The following is a 22,996-nucleotide window of genomic DNA, read 5'->3' as shown; positions in this document are numbered from 1 at the left end:
CTACTATGCTCTACAGGCAATGACAAACAATGAAAATTGAGGTAATAAAACAATATTCTCGTAATATCTCTAGTTTTTTCTTGGTTAGTGCGTGACTTTGAATAAAAAGTGAAATTATACTTTTTATTTTAGTTACTTTGTCAGAATTGACTACTCTAGACTTTTATATCTGATCAACAATTAAAAACATTGTTTTCCACGAGTCTGAACAACATGATCGATAAAACATGAAATTACATTTGAATGTATTGAGATATTGAGATGAAGATTGATTTTATCGATATCTAAAGTGGTTTCATTCATTGTGAATGAAGTGAATGTTTGCAACAAGATCAAGTCTGTAAAAATCAGTTGAAAAAACGAGCTCACACTCTCCCAAAACTTATTCACGAAGATAGACTTGATTGTTGGAATTAAACAAACGCACTATACCTCAAATAATATGGTATACTGTTCTTATTTGCTCGAATTTGCTGAATACTATAATACTAATAACATTTAATTAAATAAATCCGATAATTATTCTCATTTAATCCTCCAGTACATAGCTCTGTTTATTTTTTATAAGTACCAGACGAACTCAGATGATCAGTTAAGATATTGTGGTGACATCGATTTATTACTTTATCAATATCTCAATGACCAGTATTTCTATAAAAGGTTGTTAATCTATTTTGGATAGATAATATACAGTATGTTTTCTGTTAAAAATTTTGTGTTACATTATTTGCTGCTCTGTGTGAGGTAAAATTTTTCAAATTATTTTCACTCTATATACATCAGGCCATAATTTATAAAATCATAAATGAGGTAGTAAATAAGCTGCTAACGCCTGGATTTATTGTTCACGAATAAATATCAATTGTTCAGCGCAATTATTAAGTTTACTCGTATTTTGGAATCAAGAAAAAAATAATAAGAATAATCGTGGCAAGGTAGTTACAAGTAGGCTTAAAATATCGAAAAAAAATACATTAAACAATATAGGAAGTTTCGGAAAGGTTTGAGCAAAAAAACTAGGTTCTGACTTGAGCCGCGTTGGACTTTTGAAAATTCTCGACGTTTCGGCTCTCGCTTTGGAGCCATTATCAAGAAAAGGGTAGAGATTGGATGGATATTCGTTCATTGGTGAGAAATGATTCTATTCTTAACCTACTTCAACAATATAGAAAGTTTACAAGAGCAAAATTGATAAAAGGAATAACGAGTTTCAAACTAGATGAAAAACTGAAGAATAACTTATAGCACTATATTTGAGGATAAATATTTCAAAACTTCTGCAACAACTGCCTAGGGGTATTATAAGCAAGTTTCTAAAGTTCATAGTCAAATCTATCATTTTCAACTGAAATGATAACATGTAGTGAACAGGTTCCTATTACAAGCATTGATATTATTTCATTAGTGAAATTAATACTGCATACACTGTTTACGCTACGTTTACTACGCTAAGAGACAGTAGATGAACTCAAATTCATTAACTTAGATACCAAATTGTTGATTCATGATACCGTTATATATATATATATATATATATATATATATATATATATATATATATATATATATATATGCATCTAAATGTTCTTGATTTTAGGTCTTTTTTGTTTTAAAGTAGTAGTCTTTTTAACAATTTTTGGAAGAAAGATATTATTTGACGTCAAAACGTTCAATTGATCTCAGTCGAGGTACATTAGGAACATTGCTTTTTCTTTATGAACTGCATTAATATAGATCCCACACTATTTTTCATATATTTAGCGGATACAAAATTTCCACAACCTCGAGAAGATATAGCCAACCATAACAACACTTTCGAGATTAACTTTTTATATCTTTTGAAAAATAAATATCTTTCCTAGCCTGTCTGACAATATTAAGACAATATTAAATCTCTCATTTGCCGTTTCATTTCCATCAAAAGTAAAGTATGACTCGTAATTGATAATAATTTCCAAACCTTTGGTAAGCGGAAACTTGTCACTGAGAGAGTTTTGATTTTTGTTCCAAACGTTGCTTCTTAAAATATTTCTCCAAGTCCTTCTTAAGCCGTCGTAACCAAGCTTCTCTCCTATTTTCTTGGAATTATTTTGCTTTTCTACCTATTCTATCGTAAATTGTTTGACTGGCTATTCCCATTCTTATAAAGTGGTTAACCATAAACGATTTCTTCAGATCTTCCATTTGTTCATAAAACAATTATTTTATGTTGTTCGTTTTCTTTTAGATTTTCCATACTTGAAACTAAACTATTGACAGAGACGCAATATTTATTCATTGGGACATTTGACAACTGTCAAATTACAAGAAACAATTAATAAGATTCTCAGTCAACGCTTACTTTACTTGCTAAGCTTTCTAAAACTGTTCGGATTGTTTGTACCTATTCCAATTGTTTCAGTTACACTTGTGGAGCGCTTAACAATAAACGGTTTCCTGATAACTTCTTATTTGGTACTGCTACGGCATCGTATCAAGTTGAAGGAGCGTGGAATATTGATGGCAAAGGTGAAAACAATTGGGATAAAGTTACTCATTCTACACCATCTCCTGTTCGTGAAAATGCAACTGGTGATATAGCTTGTGATTCTTATCATAAATACAGAGAAGATGTGGATATATTGAAAACTTTGGGGGTGAACCATTATAGATTTTCCATATCATGGTCAAGAATTTTACCAACAGGTAATTATTCCTATCTCTAGACGTTTAATGGACAAGTGATGAATGAATACAAGTTTTTACAATGAAATCAGGGAAATTCTTATGTTAAAATATGAAGGGGAAATTTTTAGATTTGAAAAATTGATCAAACATGGAAATGACAGTTCTGAAGAATCAGGATGCTAGCATATCCAGAAATATAGCATAGAAAGACTGGAGACTAGAATTTTTCAAATTTAAAATTTCATCTATAATTAACAAATACTCGCTTTCAGAATGATGCATATTAAAACTACGTATAATCCGAATTTTTCAAATAACACTGAATCTACTGCCTAAGAAATTTTTGAAATTATATTAAACAAATACTCTATGAAGAATGACAACATGCAGTTGATACGCAAAGAAACAATATGAGGAAATATTCAATATTGGAACCAAATACTTTTATAAAATATTACTAATTTTGAATGGAATATTTGAATCAGAATCTCGTAAAACTATTATCACTAAGATTTTTTTTATATACACATCAAACACGCAGGGTTATTTGCGAGTAATTAAGGTTTGATACATTCGATCGTTGAATCTTGATTTTACTGTTTAGTTTGCAATCTTTCAGGTAGTTCATAAGTTTCTTTGAGTCTTCTTAAAATAGCTTTTCCAGTGAATATGGTAGTTGATTAATTTTTCGTTCGTTGTCATATTTTAAACAGTCCATTAGGAGGTGTTTCACTGTTAATTCACTATTGCACAATTCGTTTGTGATTTCTCGCTAATAGGTAGTCATGTGTGATACGAGTATGTCCGATTCCTAGGCAGGAGAGAATCTCTTGTTCCCTTAGACTTATGGAGTTATGGTCGTAATATTTTTTAAGGTTTTGTTAAGGATCGTGTTGGTTCTAATTTGCTTTTTCTTGTCATTTTTCTTGGATTTTCTTCTTAAAGAATGCTTTGAAATCGGTATGTACTATATAGTCTGCACCCCAGTTTTTTAGTGCTAGTGACCTGAGCAGGTTAATTACAGGCTGGCATTTTTTCTTCAATTTGAGAACTTGTGTATCTAGCAATGGCTCTCAAGCGTTTGAATTCGATTGAGTTTTGTTCTGTTCTGCTTTTTTCCTATCTGTTAAAAGCTGTCTTTGATCTCTTCCCGGCTTGTTGGCAGTTAGAATTCTACCAGGCAACCATATGGGGTTTGTTATTATGGTCATACCGTCCGACATGTTCGGTTGCTGCGTGTATTATTAGTTCCGTAAAAAATTGTACTTTTTTATCGATTTATTTCATGGAGATTTTCTTGAATGAATGTTCGAAATTTGCTCCAATTTGCTGACCTAATTTTCCATTTTGTTGTTGGATGCGGTATGATTTCCTTTTCATTAGTGATAATTATTGGATAGTGACTACTATCATATAAATACGTTGATACGTCCCAATTCAGTTTATATGAGAGAGATGGATGGCATATCGTTAGGTCGATAGCAGAATCATCGTCAGTTCTTATGTCATGTCTAGTTTTTGTCCGTCATTCAGGTGGTTGAAATTGTACGTTTCTAACAATTTTTCTAGTTTCTTCCCAAAACTTGTTTGTTTATGTGAGCCCCAGATATGATTGTGAGCAATAAAATCTCCTACTATTAACTGAGGAAATGGAATTTGCTCTAATAGCTCAGTAATCTCTTCGGTCGTAGGCTCGTTGTTTGGGGGAATATATATGTTACACAAATAAAAAGTAATCGTATCTTTCACTCTTACGGTAACTGCTTCAATTCCTGTTGTAAAATGGATTGGTGTGGCATCTATTGTATTTTTGATATAAGTCGCTACTCCTCCACTAGCTATTTTAGCGTTTTCTCGTTTTTTAACAAAGCAACTGTAATTTTTCAAATTATGGATTTTATTTTTAAAATTCGTTTCTTGTAGTTCTTGTTGTTGTTTGGCACTTCCTTAGGTCGATTATCGACTAAATTTTTTGGTGTCATTATGGTTTTTGGGTATGAGTGCGTTGAGGTAGTTTTAGTGTTTGGGCAATTTTTTGAGGTATGTGTGGATTTTTTGCACTGTAGGCATTCTTGATTATCAATGGACAAAAATATTCTATAAGTGGTTTGTTCGTATGTAATTAAGAATGAATTAGGAAGATATTGGTTGTTCAATGGAGATTTAAATATTTGTCTTCTAAAACTTAGGATGACATTCCTAGTTTTTTTAGTTTAAATTCAAGAACTGAGTGGAGGGTAGAGGGGTAATCATTGGATAGGATCAATCTTTGACTTGGAGTGACTAGTCGACGCGCCTGTAGTAGTCGTTGGTTGGACTTTACCGTGGTCGCTTATAAATGTATTCACTAAATTTGCCAAATATATACATACATATTTTATTATTGGATAGCTTTGAGCAAAATATTATATTAGTTGGTTGTATTGTTTGACTTAAAGGCTTAAGGTAATCTGCCAATATATCGACTTTTTTAATGGCAATAAATAATATTGTGTATGAGCAATAATGTGTAGAAATATCGAAAAACGACATGAAGAAATCAATGATTGAATAAAGTTTCTAAAGTTTTTGAGATTTTGTAAAGTAATGATAGATCAATTTTGTTATTAAAATATAAAATAAATATATATCTCGCATATGGTATACATAAGATATTAGTATTACTTATGGAGATAGATGCAAACAAAATGGGATAATAAAAGGTTTGTTCCAATCTGCTAGTCCGGACCGTACTTGGAACGGTTATTGGACGCGTTTATAGATATTTTCTGCGCAATCTCCAGCTATGCACGGTTCTTGTAACAGTACTTGCTATCAACCAAGTATCTAAAAGACAGTTCTATTTGGAAAATCCATTCTAAATTATATTTATTTTATTGCAGTTATTATAGATTTTAGTTATTGTTTTAAAATTGTTGCTCGTTATTGTTATTAGTTACTGTTCTTTGTTGTTTGGTACAATACACGAAATTTATTATTATTACAGTTGTTCGGTAAAAACTGAATAAAAGTGCGACCACACTGACGCAAAATCAATAATAGCATTTGAAAAAAATATTATACAGAGTGCAATATTCAATACGAATCCCTAAATTTATTTGTCCAAAGGCAATCCTGGAATTTCTAAGTCTACAAGTCATGTGTTAACACTTTTTTCACCCTTATGATATTCTCTCTGAGAAATTCTACAAATGGTAGAAGTCAATTTTTTCATCATACACCCTGTATAAATTGATAGTTTGCCAACCGTATGATTAGACTATATTGACCAATGTTTGTTGTTTCTGAAAACCTACGTTTTTGGTAGTTATTTTGAAATGTAATCCAGTATTTTGAATTCACCAATGCATTGCTTGTTACCCATTACCAATCTATTAGTTGGTGTAATATTTTTGATTTTATTAAAAATTTAAAAGATTAAATTAACCTCATTATTACTTGGGTGATATGAGTGATAATTGATATATCCTCCAGTGAATATTGGATTTCTATACCAAACGAGAACATTTTATTGTCTTTGTTTCTGATAAGTTTTGTGTCAAGAAAAGTTGATGTTTTCTCTTTTTACAGTGAACTGTATGAGAGTATTCAAACTATTGAAATGATATTGTATGTGATATAGATTGATATGAACTTTTTATATATTTCAAATACAGAATTTATAAGTAAGAGAGAGAGAGCTTTATTGTCATTAGAAAATTTTATCGATTACGCAACACAATTTTATATTAGATAATATAAAAATATAAAAAACATAAAAATATAAAATAACTATTTAACTTAATATGGTAATTATAATATCAAAGAAATTAATTCCATCCTTCATATTAATAGTTGTCTGTAACGTCCATCGATACCACAACTTCAGTGAGTTGTGAACAATTCTTCAAAGTAAACCAAAGAACATTTTCCTCAACATATCGGACCTATTCGTCACAATAAAAGATGCTTTTTGTATTTCTAGCGACTTCTCTAAATTCAATGTCAAATTCTATAGAAATCATTCTAATGCTTTCATTTAAATAAACCTTTGAAAGGCACATCACATATTTGTTTTATTCGGAAAAGCAACAAAACTAATAATCCAGGAACTTTATCAATAAAGTTTGGATCGGAACAACAACGTTAATTACTACAATTTTTCACAAACAAATATTTCAAAAATCTTATGAATTTAATGCAACAAATATGTATAATTAATTAGACTGTTTAAACAGATGTAATCCAATTTTGATTATGGAAACAAAACATTTTTTAAATTTTTGACTGAATTAAACGGAACTTCTTGAACTCGTAGGACGATTTTCATTTGAATTTTATTTTATTCATCATGACATTAATTTTTGAGATAAAAAAAATTTACCAAAATGTTCAATGCATAGTTTATCCAATTAATATCATATTTTTTAATTCTTTTAATTATAATTCTTTTGATAATGCTACTAGTGAGAAGAGAAGTTAATAATATAAAATGATATCCAAATAAAAATCAGCCTACGAGCTCAAGAAGTTTCAATAAAATATATAAATTGTAACGGAGTCTTTGCCAGCTATATTATGAGTGTTTTCTTATTGGCAACGTGGCAATGAAAGACTAAAGTAGACTAAATTAAAATATTTTCGGAGCTTTCGAATACTTATGTATTGTTTTCACAAGAATTTATACAACTCAAAGCCACCTCCTGAAATTAAGAACATTTAGAAGCATAAATATATATATATATATATATATATATATATATATATATATATATATATATATATATATATATATATAAAATATAAGAAATATGTATAAATGTATAACAATAAGAAAATTTCACTTTCAATAATTAAGATTTCCGGTGATTTTTTATAAGCATTAATAATATCAAAAATCACCGGAAATAATAATTAATTATTGTAAATAAAATTTTATTATTGTTATACATGTATACATATTTTTTATATTGTATTTGACCATAATTTCATCGTTTGGGAAATAATCATTTATGGTCAAGTACAATGTAAGAAATATGTATAAATGTATAACAATAATAAAATTTTACTTACAATAATTAATTGAGATATGTGGTGGCTTCAAGTTGTATAAATTCTTGTAAAAATTTTAAGTTCATAGGATTGAAAATTCAATATTCAAAGTAACGTTGATAGAAATATTGATTAATTGAAAAATTGATTCTGGTTACTATAGGAATTTTTATTTGGTTCGATTATGAATGACGTTGAATTTCTATAGGTTAGATAAGGATAAGCTGTAGGGAATGATGTTAATATTGATTGGTTAATTTATGGATAACATTAAATTTTAAATTTCTTTAATTTCTTGTTTCTTAGACCTTTTGATATATTAGTGCTTCTAAATGTTCTTTTTAGGTTTCTTCTGTTTTAAAATTTGTGTTTTTCAATACTTTTTGAAAGATTGATAAAAAATTGACGTTTCGACTCAACTTCAGTATTTATCAGAATATGCTATTGACACGCGTATTTATATTAATCAATAGATCACCTACATTATGAACATCAAAATAAGAGTAAAATCAAAATAGAAATTTGTTCTAATAAGAAATAATAATTTTTCCTCGGTCCTTACATCTCAAATATGTAGTAGTACTTCGTCAATCAAATTATTTGTAGTTTTATCAGAATTTACAAAATACAGATATAAATTTTACTTAAATTATTTAAATGTTTTTCATCATTTATAGCTTTTTGAATCTTTACAATTGATTTTTTTTTATATTTTCGTTGTACGTTGAGGCAGTTTTATTTTTTTTTATCGTATTGATGAGGTTTCAGTCTATTTCACATTTCAGTATTTACAAAATAGATATAAAAATATATATAATTATTGATACATATTTTCGTTATATGAATTAGAGTTATGCCTTTTCTAAAGTTTCCAGTTTTGTTACATTTGATCACGAAACTGTCTCATTCCTAATTTCTGCCCTGTATCTCTACAATTTTGTCCCTTCGTCTCTTTAGGTTAGTTCCAGGATCATGTGAGGATGAAAGAACTGTTACGCCAAGTATCTACCAAATTAGATTATTGTGGTATCAACTTTGTTTGGCATTTCAATCATGATGAGTAGAATTTAGAATTCGCGTGATATAAACCTGCAGTGTCAAATCTTTGCAAAGTGTCAACTATTTTCTGGACAGATGTGCTACGTAGTTGAGAATGTTGATAATCCAATCTCCACAATCTACATATCTGACACGTTATTTGGAAAAGCACGCTTAACTTGATCGAGTGGACTTATTTGCAACTTCCAAATTATTCTTTCTCAATGTTACATTTTTATAATTTCAGTTCAAGATAACCTTAGATATGAGGGGAAAGTCTTAACGATAATATATAAACAAAAAGACATCACTTTATATGATTTTCGATGTTCCATTTTTATCATTCATATAGAATGGATAGTTTTCATTGAATCATAATTGAAAAGCTCTGAATAACTTTCCAGGATTCACTAATAAAATTAACCAAGATGGATTAGCTTATTATGCAAATTTGATAGAGGAGCTGAAGGAAAACAATATTGAACCAGTAATCACCATTTTTCATTGGGACACCCCTCAAGATTTAGAGAATATAGGCGGTTGGACAAATGAAGTTATAATAGATTTGTTCGAGAAATATGCGGAATTACTTTTTAAAACTTACGGTAATGACGTTAAGTATTGGATAACGTTTAATGAGCCTAAACAAACGTGTCAGGGAGGATATGGATCTGGAGAAATGGCGCCTGTTATCAAATCGCCCGGAATTGGAGAATATATGTGCGTGCATAATGTGTTGAAAGCTCATGCAAAAGTTTGGCATATGTATAACGATCAGTTTAGAGAAAATCAAAAAGGTAATTATATTGATTGAACCGTGCTTAAAATAATTTTTTAAACTTAATTTTCATGTAGGTCATGTTGGAATAACGATAGATACTCAGTGGGCTGAGCCTAACAGTAACAGTGAAGAAGATGTACAAGCTGCAGAAAGATTTCTTCAATTCACAGCAAGTAGAAAATTCACGTATATTGTAAAAATAATTGATCGAATCTATCTTTAATTGTTGAGATATATTGTATGATGCACCGGGTGGGCAACTAAGAACGGTCGCCGGCTATGTCTCAAAAAAGGATCATATCACAATACAGGCGGAAAAATCATAACAAGAGTGGTTACGAGACATACGTGGAAATTATCTTCAGAATTCTAGGTCTACCACTAGAGGGAGTATTTGAAAATATCAAAAGCAGAATTTTCAACAATTTACCCACTTAAATGGCACTTTTTATACGGCGATCAAATATTTCAATAAATACTGTTCATTTTTCATTCTAAAAAATTTATTCAATCTCTTCAACTAATAGGCAGGGGAGAATAGGAACATTGTTATAAAAACATACATAAGTCCGTTTCTAATTTTTATAAACATGATATTGTTGGAAGGAGCTTTTGTCCAGCAATACAAAATATATAAATTCTAAATAATTTACTTAGCTTGAACGCTAGGGGTCTTTTTTTCACAGATTTTAAATATTGTGATTTCTCTTGACAAATTTAAACACAAGCATAAAAGTTGAAGTAGGTTTTTATTTATTCTAGATGGAACGTTAGCCTACCTGCAGTAATTTGAACTGTTCTTATAATAATCTTATTATTGCCGCTAGATAGTGTTATGTAGATATTACTAACAATAAAAACAAATGATCAAATAAACCACGTAACAAATCTAGAATTAATGACTTTAGATAACTAATTTTCTATACATGAAATCAGTCGGTGACGGGAAGATAGAACAGCAGTTTCAATTTTTGCCATTGAAATACTTTCTATTGCCTGTCGTATTCGTTTAATCCTATCATCTGTTTTCATGGGTCTATCGGTGTAAAGGAGATCTTTCGTTCGGTCACACAAACAAATATCTAAGCAATTATGGTGTGGAGATCTGGGTGGCCAAATAAATAAACTTCCACGTCCTATCCACCTCACAGGATATGTTTGATTTAAAAAATGGAATAATGTGCCGGTAACGGTACTAAGATATATTGAAGTTTTTCGTTGGTACTAAATTTTTAACATAATATTACATGCTAATAGTCAATTATCATTTTGAAAACAAGTAGTTAAGAACAATATATTATTATATATTATATGCTTCTTAAGAGCATAAGATAATTTTGATTAATAATATGGTGTTTTATTGAAATTTGACAGAAAATAGTGGTATATTAAATTAACCATTTGTCACACTCAACTTTGATATAATGACATTTTAGGTATGATTTAAATGAGAAGAAAATATAAGTAAGGAACTGATTCACAAAAATTGACAAGCTAAAAAAATTAAGTCGTGTATTATTCTTGTGTTACGAATAAAATATGTATTACTAAAGTAGTGAGTGTTCCTTTAAAATAATTCTATCAGTGGTTTGGTATATTCCCAAGTATCTGGCTATTGTTTTGGTTTTTGAATGGGGGGGATAAGCATTCAATTACCCTAACACATAAACAATATTTTCCTCCGTGCGACTTCTACGTTGCCTTCAATACACGGTATGTGGGTCGGCGGAAAACTCATCTGCTGTTATGTTGCCTGTTTGGGTACTGCAGCGAATGTAACAGTTGCATTTATCATACGTTTAAAATAAAAGTTAACATGTCAAGCTCTTCTTCATTTTTAGAATTATATTTTTTAAAACAGAGTCTGATAACTGCAATAACTAACAAATAACTTCAACACGATGACATGTGAAAGTTTTCAACAGGCAATTAATTTTATATATATAAACATGACCTTATTTTATTTTCATTAATTATAGTTATTACTACATATTTTAAATTTTACTTGCTACAAATATGTAGGTTTTTACTTATATCTTATGCTTTGATTCACTGGCAAACAAATATAACATTTTTAAATAATGAAAAAAATTTAACAAACGTCACTTAATTGTCCTACCAGACGTTTGAAGAAAAATTCCTGCCATTTACACATTTCTTAAGATATCTCATGTTTATGAAAATCGGTTCAGCAGAACCGAACCTACAAGCATTTTTTCACAAGGTTCCCACTCTCCCCCACCTCTTATTTGAAGAGATTGACTAAATTTTATAGAATGAAAAATGCGTAGAATTTTTTGAAGAATTCGATTATCGATAAGAATTGCCATTTAATGCTCTTTCAATTTTATATTGGTGGACAAACAATTCTCAAAAAATTCTACGTGTTTGGGCGTTTTCACATTGGACGACACGACAACGACAGCGATGTCGGTGGACGCTTTATTTCATGTCATTGAATAGGAATGATTTCACACTCGCCGATATGTCGGTATCGTGTCGTTGCAAGCAACGACATGTCGGCGAGGAGCAAGCAGTCCTGTCGTATTGTGGCGATTTTCCTCCCAGTTGCACGTGAGAGAATTTCTTCGAGTGGTATGCTCAATCTAAATCCAGTATCTTGCTTTTTGATCAACTTCATTATTTTCTCTAATATGTAAAAAAAAACTTATTTGGGTCTTCAGCCAACATCTCAAACAGAGTATAATAAGCACCCTCTAAATATCGCACTTTAATAATGGGATGTACCTATAAATTCCTTTGCTCGCATCGTTTTTTGCGCCTCAAATATAATAAATATAGTAAATACAATTTGTTGAGTCCTGCCATTATGAACAACACACAATAACTGTGTCGTTGAATGTGCCACTTTTTTATAATATTTTCACTGAAGTTGTAATATAATCCATTCCTGAGATATAGTCTATGGCCGTTCTTAGTTAGCAACCCGATGTAATAGACTTTGTCTAAATTTCTTATCATTAATACTATAAAATGAGTAATATGAATTATTCATGAAACAGAACTCACAAAGTGTGCTAAAAAGTAGGCCTGCAGTGGATAAATGTTTTTTCAATGAATAATGTGGCTTTGAATGAAAATGTATTAGGATGTTTCGGTTCAGTATTTAACAAAGTTCAGGAGAAACAACAATCTCAACTCCAAATTTTTTTTCACTAAATATTTCACTGTTAGGGAACGGATTATTCATTTCTTCGTTGATAACAATCTATGTTTAGTGAAACAGGTTTGCAGACATATTTTTGGGGAATGTATAGGTTTTCTGATTTTTCAATAGACGAATTTGTTCTCATTCAATATGGTCATAGCTATGGAGAAATTCAGAAATCTTTTTTTGAAAAAATATTCAATTCAACAGTAGTTTCGTCAACATTGAAATACAATTTGCAGAGATGCTACCACCTTCACTTCCAGCTGCGAACCAATAATCAAGTAAAAATAGCCGTAATACGCGATGGTATGAAATAAATTTTTCTAGCAAATAGCAGGATTTGCTGGTGTTGTCTTCAGTTCGGATTAGATACTACAAACGAGAAGTTGTTACGCCATTCTGGAGAGAAGCAAAAACATCGAAATTAGTCAGCGGTTGAAAACCTCTCCTTACAATTGCGATCCAAGCTTCAATCAAAAGAGACCTAAAATCAAGACAATTTATGAAGAAACCAAAATTATGAAAAATGATTTTCCAAAACTCGGAATATATTAAAAAAGGAGTACACTTTGTTGTTTTATTTTCACAAACAAAACCTTCATAAACTAGTTGGCAAATAATTCATTCCAATTTATAAACGTTCTTCCATGTTTTAGTTCTGGGATTATAGCGCATTAAACTCATCAAAGTATATTATTCTTTTAAAAATGTATTTCAAGCTTTTGAAAACTTATGTATTCATTATCTAGGACTGGGATGATAGTCAATGAAGTACAATGTAAAAATATGTAGAAAAGAATAACAATATTAGAATATTGAGAATTAAGGTGTTCTGGAATATCCTCTTTAATTTAGCTAGATTACAGTCGCTAGACTATCAATGACATTGAATCCTCCTGTAGGGTAGATTCTTATTGACATGAAATTTTTATAAGAGGGATTTGAGTCGTTATATATGAAGTTAAATTTCATAGGTTAGATAAGGTAAGGTAAGATGACGTTGAATTTTTTATAGAGTTTGATTTTCTCAATGAGGTTAATTGCATCAGTTTTTTATTAATACACCGATCATCTTGAGCAAGGTATGTCGTTTCCAAAATCAGATGTTTTTGTAGTTGTTTTCATTTGTCAAAACAGATCCATAATTCATAGAATGACCTTCATAGAAAGTATATTTTGCTGTCACTTTTGTGAGAGGATATCTGATTAGTGAGTGACTTCTTAATGTATTTTTTTATCCCAATTTGAATAAGGAATTTCAAGAACTGATTATATATTGATTTATTAATTGGTGTTTTGATTTTTGTGAAGGCGGATCAGGGTGTCAAATTTTGTTTGTAAGCTACCGGAAAGAAACTAATTTTTATCCAAAGATATGAGTTTTGATAGAAAGTTCGAGAAGTATCTTGAGGTTTTTTTATGAACTATTGGATCATGAGTTTGGAGACTCTATTCATTATCTGTTTGATTAAATTATTCTTAGTGTTAAATGGGCGATGTAAATGATAAATGATATATCTTATTAGTTTCTTACACCAGTCAATTAAAATTTTATTCTTTCCGTTTCTAATGAATTTGGTGTCAAGAAAAAGTGACTATAGTTCAGCATTCTCTCTTTATATAGTAAATTGTATATGAGATTTGAAATTATTGAAGTGAAATAGAAAATGGCCAGTTTCATTTCATACGGAGGAGGTGAAATTATATTAACAACAAACTTTATAATAAAAAATAATTTGAAGGACAAAACAAATATTATAAACTCCAAAATATAACCCATTAAATATTTTGCTAGTACAGTGGGTAGAAGAGCCTATTTGAGTCCAAAGATATGTTGGTAATTTTTATTAAAATAAGAAAAGAAGTTTTATTGGAAATGAATGTTATTGATTCTCATAAGTTCATCTATTAAGCAATTTTGTCACTCCATTGGTATTGTGAAGTTTCTTTGTCATTTTTTTTTGTTTGAATCTTTTTTATTGATTAATAACAATTATTAGTTGTTTCAAGAGTAATTAGTAAATTCTTTAGTAGGCATATTATATTGGTCTCTTAGATAAATCTAAATATTGCTGTTTCACCATTATAACTATAACATTACATTTGTCTGATATTATGACTATCAAATTTGGATTTTCTTTTAAAAAAGGAATTCTCTATAATACATCTGACAATAACTTTGACATCAGACAACAAACATTACTACTTTTGACATAACTGTCTGACCCTCGCCATAAATAAAATCATTTACTACAAAAATTTCTGGAATCTTTGAACAACATAATATTAAGTTACCGTACACACAAATCCTTTATATTCAACATATTTTCCTTAAAATAAAAGATGAAAAACCAACCAATAAATTGACTCTCTCACAAACTTCTCACAAAAGTTATAGCAAATTATATCCCAATAGGTTCTTTAGTTACATATGTTTTTTATGAAAGACTTTCTATGAATTAAGAATCTGTTAAAGTTTTGACTACTGAGAACAACTACAAGAAATGTCTATTTTGAGAAACAACATATATTGCCTAAAATTATCAATGTATTAATAGATAAACTGATTTAACTAACCTCAGTGTGATATATGCAAATCTTTTAGATTTTGAAAAAACAGATTCTATAAAAGTATTTCAACGCCATCAGTAACCAACTAAGTTTACCTAACCTATGAAATTCAACTTCGCTCATAATTACCTAGCCTATAAAAATTTAATTTCGTTCATAATCTAACCAATAAATATTCAGCTTCATTCATAACGACCTAAGCTTCAAAAATTTAATGTTATTCATAATTTAACCAATGAAAATTGGCAATTATTTCAATGGTAATCAGAATCAATAAGCTCATTGTTTCTATCAAGAGTCAATTTGATTGATTGAAAACACCGCAATTCTCAACTAATTAATGTAAGAAATTTTTATTATTGTTCTACTATAGAATATTGATTTTTGGATTTTATGAATTCAATAGTTTTTTGAAAGGAATAATAATATGTAAAACACCGTAATCTTCAGCTAATTAATGTAAGTAATTTTTGAAATGTCTATTATTGTTATACTTTTATAGATATTTTTACATTGCACTTTGACCAAAATTTCTGTTTCCGATGATGTATGAAAGCTCGGAGTATTACTATGAGTGATTTTTTAGCTCTAGTATAATTACAATCCTATTTCACCAAATATTGGTGGTTATTTTTTGATGATTCATTTTGGTCCTTGGAAGATATTTTCCCATTTTTCTCAAATTTGTATTTATTTTGCTTTGATGATTTTTTGTTTTTACGATACTGTTGACACATGCAAAGAAGTTATTACTGTATCATTATTAGAGCTGATATAATGAACTCACTTTACTAAAGAAAAAACATATGGCTAATAAATTCATCATTCACAAAGTTAAAAAATTAAGCCGTTAGCATACACTGATTGCCTAAGAAATAGAATACCGAAAAAACTAAACAATTATTGAAAAACATAATCGGACAAAATGGCATCAACAGCACTATAGAAACAAAGCACTGCAACTAAACATTAGATCTCATATTAGTGAAACAAAAATCATAGTTGGGGATAGTACCAGTGAATAATCTCCAAAACCAGTTATTTGAACATCTAATACAATATATGGTTAGCATTTTATTACTTCTGTAGTCGGGCTACAGCTATAATACCATATTATATTTATACAGTATCTAGAAAAGAGGTGAATTAACATTAGATCAAAAATTGAAAATAATATTTTGTTAATTTATTATAGTTTGGTTGGTATGCCAATCCCATAATTAACGGAGACTATCCAGAAGTGATGAAAAAATTAATTGCCGATAGAAGTGAGAAGCAAGGCTTTGAAAAATCACGATTGCCGGTGTTCACTGACGAGCAAGTAGAATTTATCAAGGGTACTGCTGACTTTTTGGGCGTTAACTACTACACCACTCGAATGGTGCAACACACAACCGATCCTCAAACAATGGTATATGACTGGATAGCAGACATGGAGATACACTCATACCAAAAAGATGAATGGCCTTCAACTGCATCAAATTGGCTAAAAGTAAGATCCTACATTTAGGGGTTGTCTTATACCAAGAAATTAAATTAAATTGAAAAGTTATTAATGGTAAACCATTTCTTTATTATTTTTAGATTGTTCCTTGGGGATTTAGGAAGCTAATGAATTGGTTGAAAGCTACCTATAGTGATATACCGATATTGATCACGGAAAATGGGGTGTCAGAAGATGGTAGCTCATTAGAAGATGACATTAGAATTTATTATTTTCAAGTATCTAATATTCTAATCATCTCACCTTTCTTAAATTTTGATCCTGTTGAAACATATTAAACCACTGTTTACAATACCACTACACTAACATTCATAATGCCTGACAGGCAGTTATACTATATTTTCCGTCTACCGAACCTCTCGCGAATAACAATTCTAACTGCAAAAACTACTTCGCCGAGAAATTTCACAATCATTGCTTAACTAATGAGTATAGCTGTAAGGAATAGCACTTACTCCATATTTAAACTATTCTTACATATTCAACAACCTCAATACTTTCAAATGTATCTAACAATTTATTGTTGGATACATTTTTCAAAAAAATTACATTATTTATATTCATTAAATGATTATAACCGACAGCATTCCAGGCAAAATTCGATTTTAGAAATGTTTTCTGACCCTTTTATATAAACCGAATTATGGTATATTAGACCAAATGTTTCCTTTCTAATTTTTCTTTTAGTAGAATTCCTTCACAAAGAAATTTCTAAAACGTATGTCTTTTCTGTCCACGATGAGTTAAAACTATCTGTATATGGCAAAATACTTATAGTAAAATCCTGAAAATTCCTACGTTTGGGTTTTCGGATACGATCTTTTTAACTAAAATATTTTCAAACATGACCGACTTCTGGTTCTACCAGAAGTAAGTATTAATATATATATATATATATATATATATATATATATATATATATATATATATATATACATATATATACATATATATACTCACTCGGTAATGAGCGCGTTATTCCGAAGTAGTACACGCAACCTAACCTACCCTAACCTAACAATAGATGGTAGCCAACTAGCCGGAGAACATACTTTCAATCACAATAACTACGTTTGTGTTTACTAACATCTTAATAGCGCGCTCATTACCGAGTGAGTATCGATGCTCCGACTCCGTACAACCAGCGTTGTACAGAGTCGACTTCGTACAATCTCTGTCCGAAGTCCGTCAATCTCGGCTTCGTACAAAATGGCTTGTACAGATCGGACTTCGTACAAATTCATTGTACGAAGCTCGACTCCGTACAAGATCGGGCTTGGGACGTAACATATATACCAATCGTATTCCAACTTTTAGTCGTTTACGAGATATTTGAAGTTTTAAATTATTATATTTTTTGACAAGTTTTAATTTTTTACGTATAATAGGCTTTGTAATAAATGACACTTATTTAACTGTTATTAGTCAATTTTTGATAGTTTCGAAAATCGTTAAAATGGCTCGTTGTCAATTTAATAACGAAGATTAATTTGCTTTTAATATATAGTGAATGTGACAAAGTTGTTACAAGGAAATGTACTTTATTTGCTGCAAGATATCCAGATAGATCTCGATCAAACTCGCATACTATTAAAAGAATCCTCAACAATTTGAAGCTATACGGTTCATTTGAAGCAAAAGTTACGTTGACTTCAAAAATGTATAAATATACAGGGTGTTCCATTTAAAATAACAAAGTTACAGTCGACTTTCGGTAGAACCGGAAGTCGGCCATTTTTGAAAATATTTTCGTACCTATCAGAAAACCCAAACGTAAAAATTTTCATCATTTTACTATAAATATTTTGCCATATACAGATAGTTTTAACTCGTCGTGGGACACCCTGTATAGTTTGTTTGTTACTAAATGAATATGTAATTTCTCATCAAAGTGGTTTTCCTATTGGAATTGTTTTCCGTGAGAAGAGGTTCATTGGTGGAGGAATTCAGTATAAATAAGTAGGTTAAGTTAGAATGTTTTAGTGTAATTTTGAGTATTGGTGTAATAGGATCGTAAACATTATTTTAAAAGGCAATAAAAATCGTATTAAACTATGGAAATATATGCAAATAATCCATACTTCATTGAATACGATACTTTGTATTACAATAGCTCTAATATATGACGGTATTGTTTGTTCATCATTCGATTTCCAAATTTGTATTTATAATAACAAAAAAATCACAGATTTTCTCAGAATAAAAGTTTCTTCAAAACTCCGATACAAAGTTTGTTTACCGTCTATGTAGCAATTATGCAATAAAAAAAATAAAGTTAGGTGGCAGTTTCAAATCATATATTTGGTTACATTAATATTGGATATGATTTTTGGTCGAGTTATGTTTCTTCAGAAAGACCAAGAAATGAATTATATATCTAACTTAGCTATTACAAAAAATTTATTGACAGACTTTTATATCAATCTATTGAATTTAAATTTTTAGGAGCACTTAAGTAATTTAAGAGATGCTCTAGATGATGGAGTTAATATTTTTGGTTATACAGCTTGGAGTTTGATGGATAACTTCGAATGGATGAAAGGATACACGTAAGTATTTATATTTAAACTATGATCGGATTTCAAAAGAGTCCTATTTACTTGACATTGACAACTTGCAAAATTATATTGATTAATGGATGACCTACAACATGATTATCAAAATAGAAATTTGTTTTAACCACTATAATTTTTTTCAGTTGTTATTTCTCAAAAATAGATAAAAGCTATCAAATGAATTTTTGTAGTAGCATTGAAATTTATAAAATAGAACTATATATTCTAATTAATTGTTTAGATATTTTTTATCCTTGACAGCTTTCTCGTTTCAAAAATTTTTGCACCTTTATATTGATCTTGACCTTCATTATATCGTTTATGATTAATATCATATTTATTGAAGTGTTCCGATTGTTGTTGAGAAAGTTATAAAAAATCAAAGCTACACAATCATCTGCATTTTCATTACTTTCATTTTCATCCTTACTTGGCAAATAGTTCCACTTAAAGTCGGCAGTTATACATCCTGGCTTTTTTATTATTTTTTTTCTCCTCTACAGAGCTTGTTAAACATTTTAAAGTATTGACAATATGAGTGAAATAATGAATAATATTTAATACCATCTTCTACTTTTAGGGAGAAATTTGGAATATATAGTGTTAACTTTTCAAGCCCCAACAGGATAAGGACGCCAAAAAAATCGGCAGATTATTTTAAGTACGTAATGAGAACGAGATGCCTTGTACAAGAATCCGATTGTGTAGATAGTGTTTGATTGAATTCTCAGTTTTCTAGTATCTACTAAACAGATGTTTTCAATTTAATTTTGAAGATGTTTTTATTTTCTATAAGAAAATATGTAATTCAAATATAAGTTTCGTCAAATCATCCTACAATAAATTTATAGCAGTAATAGAAAAAAATCACATCATAATCTAACTAGCTCCTATTGAGAAACTAAAAATTAAATGAATATTTGATGAAGTTTTGTTCTTTGGTTCACAAACCTATAGTATTGATATTTTCTCAGTCATATGATATACAATTGTATTTATATTCATCGACTCGACATCGACAAACGGGATAGGCGATGACATCATTGTCATCAAAGTCAATATTTTCTAGTTACTCCCAAAATATGAACCTAATCATAACCGTTTGGTAGAAAAAATAAGGTCTTCAATCAATCAATAAAAGGTGAATTCCTATAGTAAGAAATAAGTTAGTGTGGAAATAACGTTTCTTGAAGTTCCATAGACATTTAGAAAATACTGTCCTACCATATCGTTGGGGCCGCTTAGTTTGCTTGATAATTAATATCAATGATCTCATGATTATAAAAAGCTATTCAAAGAAAGGTTCACAAAGCAATTTCCATAGAGAAAATATGAATAAATTTGTCATTAAAAATATTTCTGGAAAGTAGAAATAAATATTTATTCAATGAGTAACCTAACATAAATATTTTTTTCAAAATGTTTTTAAAATAGGCATTAATATCAGGATCAATTAAAGTGATGCTTATCGCGATTATAAATAGAGATTATCGAAAAAAGCCACTGGTTGACTCATCAAAAGTGAATTGTACTAACTATAAACTACAACTAATGAAGATAACTAATAATATGCAAAATATTGATGATTGGCGGCAATCAAAGCAATGGCTTCATTAGCCTACCATCTAAAAATTACTATCTATGTCATTCATTTAATGCACCACTGTCTGTTTCTGAACCACACTGACTGAGAATGAAAAACTGTCGCGTTTCAGATGATTGCAATGTCTTCGGCCATACTCGGCCCGAAAACGCATCATATCATGAATTTAAATTAAAACTCAAAATGTTAAAGTAATTTCTGCATTTCTGCAGATTACTGGGGATTACTGGAAATCGCCGAAACCAAAATATCATTCATTACATCACTGTCAAATTAGGCAACTATTTCAGAATACTTCGATTAATTTAAGTACATATAACTCATTATCTCCTCAGGGAATTATATTTTCCATTGCCAAAAATATGTTTTTAAAAAATTTATTAAATTCAAAATTACAATAATTAACGAAGCGAATTAACTATAATTCGTTCATTTAAAAGTTATTTACAACATTCGTATTTATAATAAAATAAATGCTGACAAAGTGTTGATGATATTTGATCCTATTGCGTATTATTCAAAGAATCTTCAGGAATTTTCTCCATGTAACAAGGGCGCATTTTTTATATCTTCCGTATACTAAAAAGTATGTTATGTAGTGGTGATATGACTTTTAAAAGAACTATATTAGAATATATCGAAAATGAAAATAGAAGAAAAAAAGAATCAGATATACAAGGTTAATCTTTTCGATCACGAACTTTGATACACACTACAGAAGCAGCAATAAAGATTCATGAACATAATTTCAATTATTCCAATACAAAGTATGTAAGTAACTTAACTTCTTATTTGTACCTTGATTTAATAGCTTCGGTTTTTGAGACATGAAGAGAGAGAGAAATGCTTTATTGTTAAAAAATTGTTTACAATTTGTAGACAAAAGCTTGTAAGAAACTAAGAAACAAATATACAAATAACTAAATAAGAGACAAATAAAATGAATCTAAATATAAAGTATTCTCGTAAGTACATAAGAAAATTTTAATGAATAAACAAATTACCTTTGAAAATATACATGTCAAAATTTCTATATTTTTATATACATTTAATAGTTATTGCTCTGGTTACTCGAATTGCATTTAAAAGAAGATCTGGAGCTTCCTTGTAGCATCTCGTGTTTGCAACAATAGTAATCGGTACAATTTCCTATTACTGCATCATATCGAATCTGGTAGTAGAAACAATAAAGTCTAAATTATATTATTCCATCTTTTTCAGAGAATATGCAATCCAGTAATTTCCGTTATGGAGCTGGAAAAAGAATATTTGTAATATTATGATTTCTGTAAATTATACCTTGTAGAGAAAAGCACTCAATAAAAATACTGAATTTCTTTCCTTCGCTGCTAAATATATATAATTGTAGAAGCCAAAGGAAATATCTTAATCAATGCAAATAATCCGAAAGCTTCTTTGAAATAATTCGTTAGCTGTTTTATATGAACACACGTGTTCTTTGGCGACAATTTGATTTCATACCGGGGTAAGAGTTTGTTGTTTATTTAAAATTCACCCTGGCATATCAGTTTTGCGGTCGGAACTCTTTAATAGTGTTTATAGTTCTTCAAATAGGAATACATTGTAATTTTTTTCTCATACATATATATATATATATATATATATATATATATATATATATATATATACAGTGCTTTTCAGATAAAAGTATCCACCTTTAATAACTTTTGTAATACTGGTATTTAGAAAAAATACAACGATTGGGGTTGTTGAGCCTCTAAGCTGACTTGCCCTAAAATTGCCACTTGCTTCGTTATTTACGAGTCCCTCTCGCTTATGCACTTTATTGCAAACAGACCCTGTTGTGGTAAATTTCTCCATCAGTTGAATTACATACTTATGAGTTGCATGTCTTCCGTCATGTAATTCGTTAAATATTCTAGCAGCAGCTCTTGCACAATTATTATTTTGGTAGTATAAACCTACAATTTCAATTCTTTCTTGCAAAGAGTAAACCATTTCAGAGAAACAAAATAAATAATGTATCAAATTACACTATCAATAGTGACTACAAATTCTAGTTGACAATGTCAAACTTTAATAAAAAGTAGAG

The 22,996-nt window shown here is 29.6% G+C and overlaps 2 protein-coding genes across 13 annotated transcripts in view; one reads left to right on the top strand and one right to left on the bottom strand.

Moving 5' to 3' along the window:
* LOC130897076 (neurobeachin) overlaps positions 1 to 22,996 on the bottom strand; it is a 735,983-nt gene that overhangs the window by 630,260 nt on the left and 82,727 nt on the right. The gene's annotated exons all lie outside the window — the stretch shown is intronic.
* Positions 591 to 22,325, top strand: LOC130897081 (lactase-like protein). Of its 2 annotated transcripts, XM_057805665.1 has the most exons (9): positions 616 to 744; positions 2,402 to 2,685; positions 9,141 to 9,533; positions 9,592 to 9,686; positions 16,456 to 16,752; positions 16,845 to 16,982; positions 19,210 to 19,313; positions 19,900 to 19,980; positions 22,144 to 22,325. In XM_057805665.1, the coding sequence occupies exons 1-9, from the start codon at positions 695 to 697 to the stop codon at positions 22,160 to 22,162; spliced, it is 1,461 nt and encodes a 486-aa protein (XP_057661648.1). In that variant the 5' UTR covers positions 616 to 694; the 3' UTR covers positions 22,163 to 22,325. The 2 variants fall into 2 exon arrangements, with proteins under 2 accessions (XP_057661647.1, XP_057661648.1); XM_057805664.1 differs by having other exon boundaries at positions 591 to 744; positions 19,900 to 22,325.

Source organism: Diorhabda carinulata, chromosome 8 (genome assembly GCF_026250575.1).
Source record: "Diorhabda carinulata isolate Delta chromosome 8, icDioCari1.1, whole genome shotgun sequence".
Classification (NCBI taxonomy): Eukaryota; Metazoa; Arthropoda; class Insecta; order Coleoptera; family Chrysomelidae; genus Diorhabda; species Diorhabda carinulata.
The sequence above is the reverse complement of the archived record's forward strand: the minus strand, read 5'-3'. Positions and strand labels throughout refer to the sequence as shown.

Coding starts and splice junctions, on each gene's coding strand:
- LOC130897081 (XM_057805664.1), top strand. CDS start 695: ATGTTTTCTGTTAAAAATTTTGTGTTACATTATTTGCTGCTCTGTGTG. Junction 2,686..9,140: donor GTCAAGAATTTTACCAACAG/GTAATTATTCCT, acceptor ATAACTTTCCAG/GATTCACTAATAAAATTAAC. Junction 16,753..16,844: donor CTGCATCAAATTGGCTAAAA/GTAAGATCCTAC, acceptor TATTATTTTTAG/ATTGTTCCTTGGGGATTTAG.